Source organism: Bison bison, unplaced genomic scaffold (assembly GCF_000754665.1).
Source record: "Bison bison bison isolate TAMUID 2011002044 unplaced genomic scaffold, Bison_UMD1.0 scf7180017864048, whole genome shotgun sequence".
Classification (NCBI taxonomy): domain Eukaryota; kingdom Metazoa; phylum Chordata; class Mammalia; order Artiodactyla; family Bovidae; genus Bison; species Bison bison.
Window position 1 is genome coordinate 833,709 of NW_011494620.1, and position 14,880 is coordinate 848,588.

Sequence of the window (14,880 nt, forward strand, 5' to 3'; positions counted from 1 at the left end):
CTATTCTTTAAAGTATGGAAATAAATTTTCTCTAACAAAATTTATTAGTAAAAAATCTGCAAAGTTAATGCTACTTGGCCACTGGCTCCCATTATAAGATTAAAGAATTTGCACATAAGAGAAATTCTCAAAGTCACAATGGACAACTTACAGTAATATGGGTAACTGAAGTCATCTAGGAAGGTCTTTCTCCATAAGAGTCCATATTAGGAGATACTAGATGTTTGCCCTGTTTTTCCTTATTGGTAGAGGTTTTTCACTGGCTCAGGGTTGAGACTTGTAAATTCCATCTATGACATCACTTGACCTCAGTCTGAAAATGACCTAATCTCCATTTTTCACATTATTTAAGCTGCTTGCCATCTCCTTTAGGATTCCTTTAAGCTCTAATGTGGTATGTTCAAAAGTATACTAAGTGAGGGCTTTGTGTAATGCATGCCATTTTTCCAAAGTAAAAACTTCCTTATTGAAAACTCTGGAAATGAAAATTCACTATTGTGAATTACAGTAAAATCTGGGACAGATTCAACTGTATATTGAAATCTCTGAAGTTGAACTGAGTTAAATTACATGAAGTACATAATTTATGAAATATAATATCATAAAGTGCCTTCTGGATATTATATTTTATAAACCTATCTCAGATGTACACAAAAACATCTCATAATCTACCTGGAAGGTGCTGGCTTAAGAAGATGATTTTGACAGTGCTATCAAACGCAAGAAAAAAGATTCCCAAAGGCACTGACAGATCATTCTTCCATGGGAGTCTTTCATAATATGATAGTACATAAAAATAAGCTTACTGAAAAAATGTGAATGTATATATCAGGTCTATGGAAAATGTCAACTTCTCAAATATAAAGCAGCAAAAAAAAAAATAACATAAAGGAAAAATTGAGGGACACATTTTTTTTAATTTAAAACTGATATACCTGAAAACTAGAGAAGCTAAAATAAAAAGGAGAAAACAAACTGATGACCTATAATACAACAGTGGGTTAATATGCTATGCACAGCCTTTTATAATTTACAAAAATGCAAGGTACTAAAATATATGACAAAGAATAAAAACAAAATATAGAAAATGCCACTAGGGACACTATAAATTGATATCAACCCTTTTGGAAAGCAACATGGCAAACTATATTTGGAACCATGAAAATATTCTCATCGCTAAAAATTTTTCCTAAGTAAATAACAGAGCAACAAATAACCATACTGCAACAGATACAAGCAGCATTAGCCATGACATCAAAAAATTTTAAGCAGCCTCCTAAATTCTCAATGATGGGCATAATACCTGAAAAGAATTTTAAGTTATAACCTTATCTTCAAAGAGCTTTGCGAGCAAGATGTGCATATGAAAATTTTCCACCACAAGACAATAAGTGATAATTGGTAGAGAAGTGGTCCAGGCAACCCTAATCCAGAAGAGAAAGAAATCATTTCCCACTTCCCACTGTGTGATCAATAAAGAAAAAATGGAATTCCTGCTGGCCCTGGAAGTGAGGGTGAGATTCTCATTAGCAGAAAAGAAGACAGCACTTCAGATAAAAATAAAATAATAATATGCTCTACTGAACAGTACAGTAAAGGGGATCGTCTGTTGGATATTAACCTGTCTTTCTCAAAAACTAATATAAAACTCATTCCAGGGACAAACAAGTTAAGCTAAGACTACAGTAGGCTATAGCACCAAAGTTTTTATGCATGATCAGAATTGAGGTTTTATTTTATTTTAAAGTCTTTACTGAATTTGTTACGATACTGGTTCTGTTGTTTATGTTCTTTCAGGGATAGAACCTGCACCCCTGGACTGGAAGGCCCAGTCCTAACCACTGGACTTCCAGGGAAGTCCCCCAGACCCAGGTTTTTAGAAAGACCACACTGGCTGTAGTGTGGAGGCAGAGCTGCAGGTAGGACATGGGAAGATAGGAGTCAAGATGCCTTTCAGAAAGCTATTCTACTAGCCCAAGCGAGAAGCTGGAGAGCTAAACTTTACACATCCCCATTAGGAACAGAGAGGAACGGCTGCCATGAGAAGTACTTAGCAGACAGAATCAACTGATTGGATTGAAGAACTGGCAATTGACTGGATGCTAGCCTCACTGATGCCATTGAAACTTCTATTTTGGCCAACTCTCCATATATTACAATAGATCAAATGAGAAGGGAAACACGTCTGGGTTAGATGGTAAGGAATAAAATGAATTTGGTTGTGCACAAATCAAACGTGAAGTTCCTAGGAGCCAACTGGTTGGAGATTTTCCAGCAAGAAATTAGAAATATAGATCCAGGGTATGAGAAAGGGATGCATGGGGTAGTTGCAGCTATGGGAACTAAAGAAAATGTTCAGAGACCCCACCCAGCTGGCCAGGGTGAAGTCCAGGGCAAAGCCAGCACTGAGAGAGCGATCAGAGACGGAGGGGCCGTTGAAGGGAGCTTAGAAATCAGGTGCCTGGAGCCATGGCAACCAAGGGGGTGGTGAGGATGCGGCTGGGAGAGACCCAGACATCAGCATCTGATGCTCCAGCAACAGCAGAGAAAATGAGGTTTCCTAACAGACCACCAGCCGGGCCACGAGGAAGCCACATGTGGCCTCATAACGGCCACTTCAGTCGGGCAGTGATGCCAGGTTGCTCTCATTCATTTATTTACCCATTCGGCCTCTCTTTCCTCTTTCTTTCAGTGATATTTATTGCGTTCTTGCCACCACCATGCTAACACTGAGGACTCCAACAAGCTCCCTGATGTCCAGAAACACTGATACAAAACAAATAGGTGTAATGATGCTAACTAAGGAGCTGAGGTATGACTGGAAGTTGAGGAAGTAGAGATAGCAAAAGCAGATGTTTCTCATGGAGGAAGAGCTTGTGGTTGAGAGGTAAGCAGGACGAAGCCAAGGATTGTTCAGACTGAGAGATCTGCGTGTCTGATGGCTGAGGGGTCAAGTGGGGAGAGGCTAATAGAACAGGTTAAGTGTTTGCCATCAGCAGATCCTGTTGAAGCCCATGCGATGCAACCTGCAATCCTCACCATGACTCGATGAGCTAAGAATGAACAGACGTCTTCTCCCAGGGCGCGTGGACACGCAAGGAGTGAGTCAGTTTGCTCAGGGCCACCCCCAGCTTAACCATGGCACAGCCACGCACCCACAGGAGGGCACCCACCAGTGCCGTCCTCACAGACAGCGGGGAGGCCCAGAGGTGGGGGAGCAGGAGGAAAGAGAGCAGCCCAGATCAGTGGGTCACGGGAGACAAGCCAGAATAGACGGAAGCGTAGGAGCCACAGAGAGAAACATGAGAAAGATTGTGGGCTGTATCCTCTGTGCACAAGAAGCAAAGAGCGACAGAAAATGCTTTGCCTGTAGCCTGGCGTCTAGGCAAGAAAACTGGCTTGAAGCCTGCTGTGTGGGACACGCGTCCTAAAGGACCTCGCCTAAGATGGATACGGAAGATGTGGTACATACATACAGTGGAGTATTTCTCAGCCATAAAAGTGCACAAAATTGGGTCATTTGCAGAGGTGTGGATAGAATTAGAGACTCATACAGAGTGAAGTCAGTCAGGAAGAGAAAACCAAATATTGTATATGAACGCATACATGTGGAATCTAGGGAAATGATACTGATAAGCCTGTCTACAGGGCAGGAATAGAGGCACAGACACAGAGAAAGGACATGTGGACACAGAGGGGACATGGGAGGGAGGGGCCAACTGGGAGATGAGGACTAACATATGCACAGCACCACGTGCAAAAGAGATGGCCAGCAGGACGCTGCTGTAGGGCACAGGGAACTCAGCTCCAGGCTCTGTGATGACCGGAGGGTTGGGATGGGGGGTGGGAGGGAGACTCAAGAGAGGAAACACATGTGTACACATGGCTGATCCATGCCGTTGTACAGCAGAAACTAACATTGTAAAGCAATTATTCGCTAAGAAAGAAATAAAGAGAGGTTGTAACAGTAATGGAAAGCAGGGGCAAATACAGATGCTATAAAAAGAAAAGAGAAAACAAACTGAAAAAGAAAAACTAAGATGTCTGTTTTTAGCTTAGGAGCCTAACAGTACAGGGAAGAGATGACAGAAGTCAGTGGCAGGAATATGAGGAGCTATTATTTACTTTTTTAAAAACTTTTTTGCATCTTCCAAAGCTTTCTATAATGCTCACTGCATAAAAATGTGTTACTCCATCAGTTAAAAAAAACACATTTTTAAAACAGTATTGAGAACTCAAAAACTGTAATAATGGTGCTAAAAAAGGAACAAGCAAACTGAAGAGGTGTCTTAAGGACGAACAGTAAATGACGACAGCTTGGATCTGTGGGATGAAGAAAAGGCAAAGCCAAGGGTGATGTTGAGTTAGACGGTGACACCATTTAACAGGATCCAGAGATAAGAAGAAGGTGCAATTCCAAATAACCTTAAAGAATGGGATTACATCTGTATGTGACATGATGAAAGGACTCAGGATTAGAGGAACACCTGACACAGAGCCGACGCACTGGAAAAGACCCTGATGCTGGGAAAGATTGAAGGCAGAAGGAGGCGATGGGATGAGATGGTGGGACGGCATCATCGATTCAACAGACATGAGTCTGAACAAACTCTGGGAGACAGTGAAGAACAGCAAAGCCTGGCGTGCTGCAGCCCACGGGGTCGCAAAGAATCCGACAGGACGTAGCGACAGAACCACCGCGAGTAGGGTGAATATATCCAGGTAACTGAAGTGATGAAGAAAGGTCTGGGGCTAACTGGCCTTAAAAGAGTGGTAAAAATGATGGAGTTGATGATGTCGCAGTAGATAATGCAAAGACAAGAAAGTGAAGGAAGTGCTTAAAGGTGAGGCAAGTCAAGAGGAAAACACAAAGTCACTCTTTGAACACCTTGATAATCATTGGTACAGGCAAAATCCAGCAAGAAACACCAACATTCAGAGGCAAAAGTTATTTTAAACACCACAAAGTTCCTCCTCAAAATACTTATTAATTACAAAGGGGAAAAGAGTAACTTTAGAGTGAAGATAAGTGGCAGACACTCCTTAACCAACAGGTTAACCTCACCAGCAACAAGGCACGGCCACATCACACACTCCTGAAACGATGCCCCAAGGAGGACACAGCTTCACTTCTGGGGCATCCTTGCCACAAATGCATAATTTCAACCTAAACGCCAGGTGAACACCCCCAAGTTGAGGGACACTTTACAAAATAACTGACCAGTACTCCTCCAAGTGTCAAGTCATTAAAGACAAAGACTTAAGAACTGTCAGAGCTTGGAGGAGATGGAGAAGGCAGGATAGCTAAATGCAATGTTTGGAAACTCAAAAAAGAGGGGATGTATGTAAACATGTAGCTGATTCACTCTGCTGTACAGCAGAAACTAACGCAACAACTGTAAGGCAACTATATGCCAATACAATTTTTTAAAGATTTTTCAAAAAAAATAATGAAGATAAGTGCAATGCGTGATTCTGAAACAGCAACACCAAAGGGCCAATGGCGGAGAAAGCAATGGAAGCCAAATAAAGCCCGTAATTTAGTTGCCAGTATTGTTCTCGTTAGTTTTTACTTTGATAATTGTGCCTTGGCTGTGCAAGATGGTCCCTCGTGGGAAGCTGGGTCCAGGGTATATGGGAACCTGCCATCTCTGTGACACTTCTATTAAGTCCAAATTAATTTCAAAACTAAAACTCTTAAAAATGAGGCAGGCATCCTGCAAAAAATACAACTGAAGCCTCTCTTCAAATATTATACAACTTCCATGAGAATATTTTTAATTAAAACATAAAAACATTAGAAGAAAAGGAGAGCAACAATTTTATAGTCTGAGTCCAGAGGACAAGAAGCATGAAATTCAAGCCATAAATGAAAAGATTGATCCATTTTGATTACATAATTTTGTTAAATCTGGGACCCCCCAAAAAAAACAAACACAATAAACAAAATCACTAAAGGACAATCTGGAAAAACACATACTTGAAATTAGTATCACGAAGGGCTAATATCTTAAAAAAAAAAAAAATCCTAGAAGTCAATTAGAAAAAAAAAGACCCCAACCTGGACATGGACAAAAGCTATGGAGAAAAAAATAGATATGGAAAGATGAAATTTAAAACTATAAGAGGGTACACGCTTTTCTTAACAGATTGGCAAATGACAAAACATTTGGTAACACACTGCCTCGTAGAAAAACAGCCACTCTCATACATTACTAACGGGGAGGACAAACTGGTACCACTTCTATGAAGAGAAATTTTCCAATAGCTCTTAGAAGTTTAATGCCTGTACTTCTCTCTCCCGCAATATTACTTCTAGGAATTGATCCTGTGCATGTTCCCCTACACAAGTGGAAAACTTAACATCAAGGATATTCCCGTCAAAACTGCTTCTAATAACAAAGGATCGCACACAACCCAGAGGCCCATAGATAAAGACTGGTTAAATTAAAAAATGGCTCATGGTGTAAGGGATACTCTGAGGTTAGGAAAAAGGCTGCAGCGGCTCTAGACTCATGCTATGGTATATGGTTAAGCGTGTAAAGCACAGTGCCAATGTGTGAGCAAGGAACGTTAACTTATAGGCAAATGATAAGCATATTCTCGACAAACACTGGTGTCTCTGAGAGGACGGATATTCAAAAAACTAGTGAACTATTGACCACATGGGGATTTTAGACAGGCACGTTTTACAATTTTTCAAAACTTAAATTAAAAAAATCTTTAAATAGAGCAGAGAGAGGCATAGAGTCAGGTAGTAAATTAGACGGGAAAAGTACTGATAGATGATGACAACATGTCGGGGGAAAGTTGCCAAGAGAGGTGGGGGCCCTGGAAATCATGACTGGAGAGATTTCCTGACTTTGGGGTGAAGTATAGGTTTATTCCTGAGAGGTTAATTCTGATGGGGCCTTGGGAAAAGCCCTTAGGCTGGGGATGTGGAATCAAGCAGTGTCCATGGTGGGGCCAGGGAGGGAAGGTGGGTAGGGGCATGTCACAGCTTGGGAGCCCAGGAACCCAGCAACTTGTTTCTAATACATGCAGATGTCACGTACATATTAACTTACTCGTATCCAGAAGACAGCACACTTGCATGTTTCTACCCTATTGCTTAAAGGAAACTCTGGCTCTTACATTCACACAAGACATTAAAGGATGTTACTGAGGCAGTAAAAAGGTCAATGGATGCAGGGATTGAGGCATGGAGGGATGAATAAGCGGATTAGAGAGGATTTTTAGGGCAGTGAAACTATCCTGTATGATACCACAGTCATGGATACACATCATTATTTCTTTGTCCAAACCCACAAAATGTACAATATCAAGAGTGAGCCCTTGTGTAAACTATGGACTTGGGATGATAACGGTCTGTCAATGTCAGCTCAGTGACTGTAACAAACGTACCCCTCTGGTGATAATGGGAAAGGCTGTTCATGGGTGGATGCAGGGGGATATGGGAAGGGAAAGCTGCTCATTTGTGTCCGATTTTTTACGACCCCAGAGACTATACAGTCCATGCAATTCTCCAGGCCAGAATACTGGAGTGGGTAGCCTTTCCCTTCTTCAGGGGATCTTCCCAACCCAGGAATCAAACCAGGGTCTCCTGCATTCCAGGTGGATTCTTTACCAGCTGAGCTACCAGGAGTTCCCCAGGATATGGGAAAACTCTGTACTTTCTGCTCAGTTTTGCCCCCAACTTAAAACTGCACTAATAATAAGTCTATTTAAAAGTGTGGGGGAGGGGAGCACCTATTCTTCAACACACATTCCTGATGCTTGAGCATCAAATAACGACCAGTCAATCAATCAGGGCTTGGGATTTATATATCATGTTGTATATAATACTACATCTTTCTCCTAAGAGTTCAAAGGTTTTAAATGCTCCTCCTTCATTTATCCTTACCACATCCTCACACCTACAGTGGAATATAAACACTGTAAAACTGGGTAGAAAGAGGCAGTATCAGGAGAATGAGGCCAAGTCTCAAGATGAATCACTTGCAGAAATAGACCTGCAATTCAACTTTCCTTATTGAGCTTCATGATTTTTTCAAACATATAAAGGCCATGTTGAAAGTAAACAATTAGGAGTGTCATCTATGTTCTACCCTGAAGTGTGTGTGTGCATGTGTGTATACATAAACATACCTGCACAAATAGATACACAATCATGCATTCGTGCATATACACACCCTTACTCATACACACACACACACACACACACACCCTTACTCATATAATCATACTTCAGCCTAAGAGCCAGCTCATTCCTGGCTAGCTAAACTTAGGCATTTTTTTAAGACAAACTTAGGCACAATAATAGTAAAATAGTGAAACTATTAGCCATTATAAATAAAGAAACTCACATATGTCATTGTCAGGATTTCTAGTCTGAGATAAGTGAGAACAAACAAACTTACAAAAGACAATTACAAGTCAAATATACTTGTCACTGCTCCCACTAAAACGATTTAATTTAAAACATCATCATATTGGAAGGAGAAATGAGACGCTAATTACATGCATTGACTTTTACATAAAATTAGTATGTAAAGTGGGAGCTAGGAACCTAATGGTGAATATGAAGCAACGGCTTGCATTTTATCAGACTAAGCAAAAACGTAATTGACAAAGAGGCAAATCTAAATGAATTTCCAGCTTACACTAAGCGCAGCTGCATGCTAATTGTCAGTATTATAGATGGAAAAAATGCATTTAAACAAAAAATTTTTAAACGCAGACAATAAGCAAACTTACCTACTTTACTGACGTTACTATTTATTTAATCAGAAAAGTATTTTTTTCCAAAAAGGAATTTTTAACATCAGATTATTCCATCTGCAGTTACTTCAAATTAATTGAGGAGAAAAGTGTTTGGAGGCAAATGAAAAGATTAAAGTGTTTCTGGGAGCAGTATCTACTACACCTGGAATTAAGTCGAGGTTAAAAAACATTTGTTTTCAGGAAGAAGCCAATACAATAATATTTCATTTAAGAGCCACTGAGAATATTTTATATGTATATATATGTACATACATAGGTACATACACGCACACACATATATATGTAACAATCAGTTTTCTGTACACCAGAAACTAACACAATATTATAAATCAACTGTACTTCAATTTTAAAAGGCCACTAAGAATACCTCACTCGGTATCTTATGTCAGTGGCAGTTAAGAGATCAAACTCTGGCATCAGCCTTCTTGAGTTCAAATCCCAACTCTTTCTTGCTGTGTGACCCTGGCAGATCACTTAACCACACTGTGCCTCACTTTTCACTTTTTACTATGAGGGTGATTAACAGTACCTACCTCCTAGGATCACTGTAAGAATGAAATATGTTCACATATGCCACACACATGCCCCATATTTGTGAGTGATCATTATTATCACCGCTCAGGACAGCAGTCTCTTTGGGTATTCTTTTGTACTAAAAAACTGACCAAGAAGATGGTAGCAACATGTCATGATTCTGCTGGTCCCCCAGATAAAAAGTACTGTCATGTCCCACCTCTCATACCCTCTCCCTGGTTGATGGGAATCATGGGAATATCTTTGCTACTTCTGAGTACAGATCGATCCTTGGTGATAAACTGACTGAGGTAGCCCTCTCCCAGGAAATGTTGCACAGGTGACTCTACACCGGAGGCTGCCAAGCCCAGGATATCTGAGAAGGTGCTCGGAGATTTTGGCATATCTTCCCTACAATACCATCAGCCCTTAAAGTGATGATTTAGGTGACTGGGCACACACCTGACTTTGCACTTGATCTTTATCCAGATCCCTTGGAATATCTCACCAAATTATTTATCCTGCCTTTTCCAAGGTCATGAAAAGGACAGGGCACAAAAATCAAAGCTGATAACAGAAAGGTTTTATGTTCATTCTTCCCCTTTAATTTACTGGAAGTTCCAGCATCTGAATAGAAGGAAAAAGGCCAAGTCTGCAGGCATCTTGGCAGGGTGACGAGTCATCGAAAAGAGAAGTGAATTCCCACAAAATAAATACACCAAACCCAGGCTTCTCTCAAGTGCAGTCAAACTGTGAGTGGACTGGCACCCCTGCCAAGGGATCAAGGGAAGAGAAATGGGAGAAAGACAGAGGAAGCCCTGAGTCTTGAATCACATACAGATTCTGATTTCAAAGGAGGACCAGAGTGCTTGCCTGTGCGTAGTCAGGGCATGGCATTCGTCCAGAGTCCAGACAGACCACAGGGCCTGGCAAATATACTTGGAGTAGGGATAAACTCAGGGTGAAACCAAGCTCTCCCCACCTTCTCAACGTCCTTTTCCATTTTCCATTGTGCTATTACTTCATCAGGACCTTGAGACTTCAACTTAGAAAAATCTACTGTCCAAAGAGGATCATTTACCTCTCAGCGTGAATTTAATCCCAGTATTTTTCTCCAAATTATTTTGCTTCACTTATGATTTCTAAGGTGATCAGAGAATTCCCACCCAGTTCAAATGGGATCGGTCCTGAAATAAGACTATTCCAGAGAAGGAAATCTACTCTGCTTGCATAAGACACCAGGTCTCATCTGTGCACAGATAGTCCTATTTTCACTGGGTGAGTGCTCAGTCACTAAGTCATGTCCAGCTTTTTGTGACCCCTAGACTGTAGCCCATCAGGCTTCTCTGTCCTTGGGATTTTCCGGGCAAGAATATTGGAGTGGGTTACTACACCCTCCTCCAGGAGATCTTCCTGATCCAGGAATGGAACTCATGTCTCCTGCATTGGCAGGTGGGTTCTTTACCACTAAGCCACCTGGGAAGACTTATTTCCACTTGAAATGTCTAAAACAGATAATGACTGTTAACCTCAGTTAAACTTTATAAAAATAAACTGAGTAGATTAATTCCTCAAATGCCATCGAAAGACAACAATCCTTTAAATTTAGAATTAGTCAAACCTCAGAATAATTTTAAAATTTAAATGTATCATATTGGAAAGAATAGCCAACAAACCTAATTTTTTGATCCAACATCACCACTATCTTATCATGTAAGCATAGACATATATCACTTGAATTTTCAGGCCTCAGTCTACAGTGATCAAAATTAATAGTTTTGATACCTATCTAAGATTCAACTCAAAATTTTCATGAATCATTAGTTATTTTCAGTTCACGTACTGGCAGACATGTGGGAGCAAAAGCTCAATTTGCAACTAGCAGTGAATATGAACCAACCATTGAATAAAGATACAAAAAAATGGACTTGTAAAAGTAATGTAGCATGGGCATGAGAAAAAATAGAGAGGATGCTGCAGAAATAAGACCGTTTTTCCTTCAGTCCATTATATAAGTTACCTGATCTAATATTACTAGGTTTGGTTTTGTTTTACACTACTGTACAGCCACGTGAACTTCCCAATGTGTAACATACAAGGACACCACCATGAGACTAGATGCTAGCTCTTGGAGTTCAAGCAAGAAATGCTGAGAATAATACAAACTTTTGGGAACCGAGGCCATCCCCTCCAGGGTCCCTTGGGAGGTCTCCCCCAGCACTCACCTTCCAGCAGTTGGTCCAGGCTGGAAATCTTCTTGAGTCCATCAATGGTGTAGATTGTTCTCACTCCCTGGGGCAAATTCACGTTATCCGACAGAGTTCGGGTCAAATCAGCCAGCAGGGCCTCAAAAGATCGGAAGCGGTCTGGGGAGATGGCATACACAATCCCTTTGAAGTAGCGATCTCCATTTCGATAGAAACGCACTTTCTTGGCCTTCTTCTCGGAGCTGAGGGTCTGCAGCGTGCGGGTGCGGTAGAAACTGCAGTGGGCGCTGTGCGTGGGGCTGGGCAGCCCGTTCACCCGCGACCCTCGGCTGTACCTCTGGGCCTTGTCCCGCTCGTCAAAGTGCTCTAGCTCCATGTCTCTGCCGAAGGACATGACTGCGGTTAGAGCTGAACCTGGGAGGCACAGAAACAGAAACACAAAGGTGTTATTTTAGCCTCCAGACCCGGGAAGTCTCAGCTAGAGAGCAGCCGATGGGAACACTGCTATAACAGATGATATGTTTCATATGAGTGATCAACTTGGGAGAGAAAAGACAAATATTTAGGAGAGGCAGACCCAGTGGAAACAGATGACTAATCAACCCCAGTTTTGTTAGAATACGGCTGGTATGTGTTGACCACCTAGAATGTCCGGCTTTGAACCGCTCTTATTTCTGATAGTCACAACAAACCTTTCAAAGTTTATTTATTATTAACCCCATACACAGATAAAGAAAATGAGGCACAGAAAAATTTCTCCCAAATTTCTCCAAATAATACAGTTGAGAAATGCCTGAACCAAGAACTCTGACCCAGGTTTGTCTGACTCCAAGGCTCCCTGCAGGTTAATGCTGATGGCAGGTAGCACATGAGCCTTCACATCAGTCCAGGGCTAAATATAAAAGATACAGCAGTGGGGGGGACCAGGAATCAAAAGATGGCTGCTGCTGCTGCTAAGTCGCTTCAGTTGTGTCCGACTCTGTGCGACCCCAGAGACGGCAGCCCACCAGGCTCCCCCGTCCCTGGGATTCTCCAGGCAAGAACACTGGAGTGGGTTGCCATTTCCTTCTCCAATGCATGAAAGTGAAAAGTGAAAGTGAAGTTGCTCAGTCGTGTCCGACTCTTAGTGACCCCATGGACTTCAGCCCACCAGGCTCCTCCATCCATGGGATTTTCCAGGCAAGAGTACCGGAGTGGGGTGCCACTGCCTTCTCTGCAAAAGAGGGCAGGTAACATTTAACAGTCAGATTTTAGGGATTTCCCTGGTGGTCCAGTGGTTGCGAATCTACCTTCCAATGCAGGGGATGCGGGTTCGATACCTGGTCGGGGAATTAAGATCCCACAAACTGGGGAGCAACTAGGCTCACATGCAGCAACTACAGAGCCCACGGGCTCCAGGTGCCTTGAGCCACTACAGAGAAGCCTGTGGGCCGCAAGGAATATCCCCCACACTGCAGCTAGGACACGATACTGCCAAAAATAAATGAATGAATGAATTTTTTTTTTTTAAGTCAGATTGTAAACATTTTACCCAGTGTTTGCAGTCTCCATGGCCAGACCAAGAGCAAAAAAATCATAGGTTTAAAAGCGATTTTCCTACATGGTGGTTTAGTCACTAAATCGTGTCCAATTCTTGCAACCCCATGGAATGTAGCCCACCAGGCTCCTCTGTCCATGGAATTCTCCAGGCAAGAATACTGGAATGGGTTGCCAAGTCCTTCTCCAGGGGATCTTCCTGACCCAAGGACTGAACCGGTTTCTCCTGCAGCACAGGCAGATTCTTTATCACTGTGCCACCTGGGAATTTCCTACATAGTCAATTGAAATTTATTTGAAAAGTGGACTCACACTAACTCATTTACTTACACTTAATGCTTCAGATAAGGTGGATTTTTAAAATGGGGGGAAAAAGGAAGGGACAGGGAGAAAGGGAAGGAGGGAGGGATGGAAGAGGAGAAAGAAAAGGAAAAGCAACAACAAAATAAAACCAAAAGGAATCAAAGTTACTTCTTCTTTGAGGCACTTGGCCCTTCTTTCCACTAAGACTCTCTCTGTCTTTGTGTGGAGGAAATTGAGGCTTAAAGACGCTGATCCAGACTTGATCCAGAACGAACTATGTAACCGGGAGAAATCTACTTGTTCAGCATCATTAAGCCCCAGTTTCCTCCGTCACACGTGGGAAACTTGATAGTACCTACCTCACAGTTAATATCAGCTATTAAATAACTGAATACACATGAAACACTTCGGGTAATGTCTAGACTGTGATAAGTATTAATATTTTTAATTCATAAAATTTGCTTTTCTGTTCCTGACTCTGTCACGGGAAGAACTAGCAGGAAGAGAATCTCCCCTTTCCAGCAAGGGGGGATCCAGGTGAGTGCCCACCCCCTACCCTCCACCATTTCCATGTCAGGACCTTCTGGAAGGCACACCTGTGCCCCCACAGTTCCATTTGACTTTGGACGGAGCTGGGTCGTGGGCAGGCTGCCCGTGGGATTATTTCACCCTTGCTCAGGGGTTAGCTGACGAAGGCTCGTGCTATTGCCCTTCACAGGTGATCTGTGTTTTAATAGGACAATCTAGAAGATGGGAAAACCTCAGCACTCAAAGAAAGAAGTCTCAATGACAAAATTTCAGGCACAATGAAACAGAACATAAGGGAAATGAAAACTGGGGGCAAGAACTTTATGTTGTTGTTCAATCGCTCGGTCGTGTCTGACTCTTTGCAACCCCATGGACCACAGCACACCAGGATTCCCTGTCCTCCACCACCTCCTGGAGTTAGAACTTTATTAGTGCCCCCAAACCCCACCATGAAGACGATGTCGCCGTTCTGAAGGTCACTCCAAACCAACCCAAATGCCAAAGGCCTGCCAAGCCTCCCTGACCTTTCCTTCACTCTCCATAAACTGACCTCTGATCCACTCAGAGCGACTAAAAATTCGTGCTCAAAGCTTCATGCACGGCCAGAGACTGTGCACTCCTGAAATGCATGCAGTGGAAAAAGCTCACACTTATCGGATGTCTGTGATTTGCCTGACACTGTTAAGTGGTGATCAACAGCTGTGTAACATGCTAAAAATGCCCTCTAGACCTCCTGACAGTCCAGTGAGGAGGGGATGTTATTGTGATGAAGGTGAGTACGGGCTGTATCCACGTGCCAAAGTCATAACTGAGGGCCTTGGGACTTGAACCCGGATGTACTCCAGTGATTCTGAAGCTGGCACCCCTGCCCCCTCCTTTCTGACCCGAGCTCTGTGTTCTAGTGGCCTAGACCCCTGCCAGTGGCCGCTCATCACGTGTAAAGCAGGCTTTTGAAAGCCTTTGCTCCTCTTGGGCAGACCACTTAAACTGTCAGAGAGGCTCCGTGTGC

General features: G+C 42.4%; 1 protein-coding gene across 3 annotated transcripts in view; it reads right to left on the reverse strand.

The window, feature by feature from the left end:
• Positions 1 to 11,914, reverse strand: part of DCLK1 (doublecortin-like kinase 1) — a 347,554-nt gene extending 335,640 nt beyond the window's left edge. For all 3 annotated transcript variants that reach the window (XM_010835611.1, XM_010835610.1, XM_010835612.1), the window contains exon 1: positions 11,523 to 11,914. In XM_010835611.1, coding sequence (XP_010833913.1) covers positions 11,523 to 11,898 — 376 coding nt within the window. In that variant the 5' untranslated portion in view covers positions 11,899 to 11,914. The remainder of the gene's footprint in view (positions 1 to 11,522) is intronic.
• Positions 11,915 to 14,880: the final 2,966 nt, after the last annotated feature.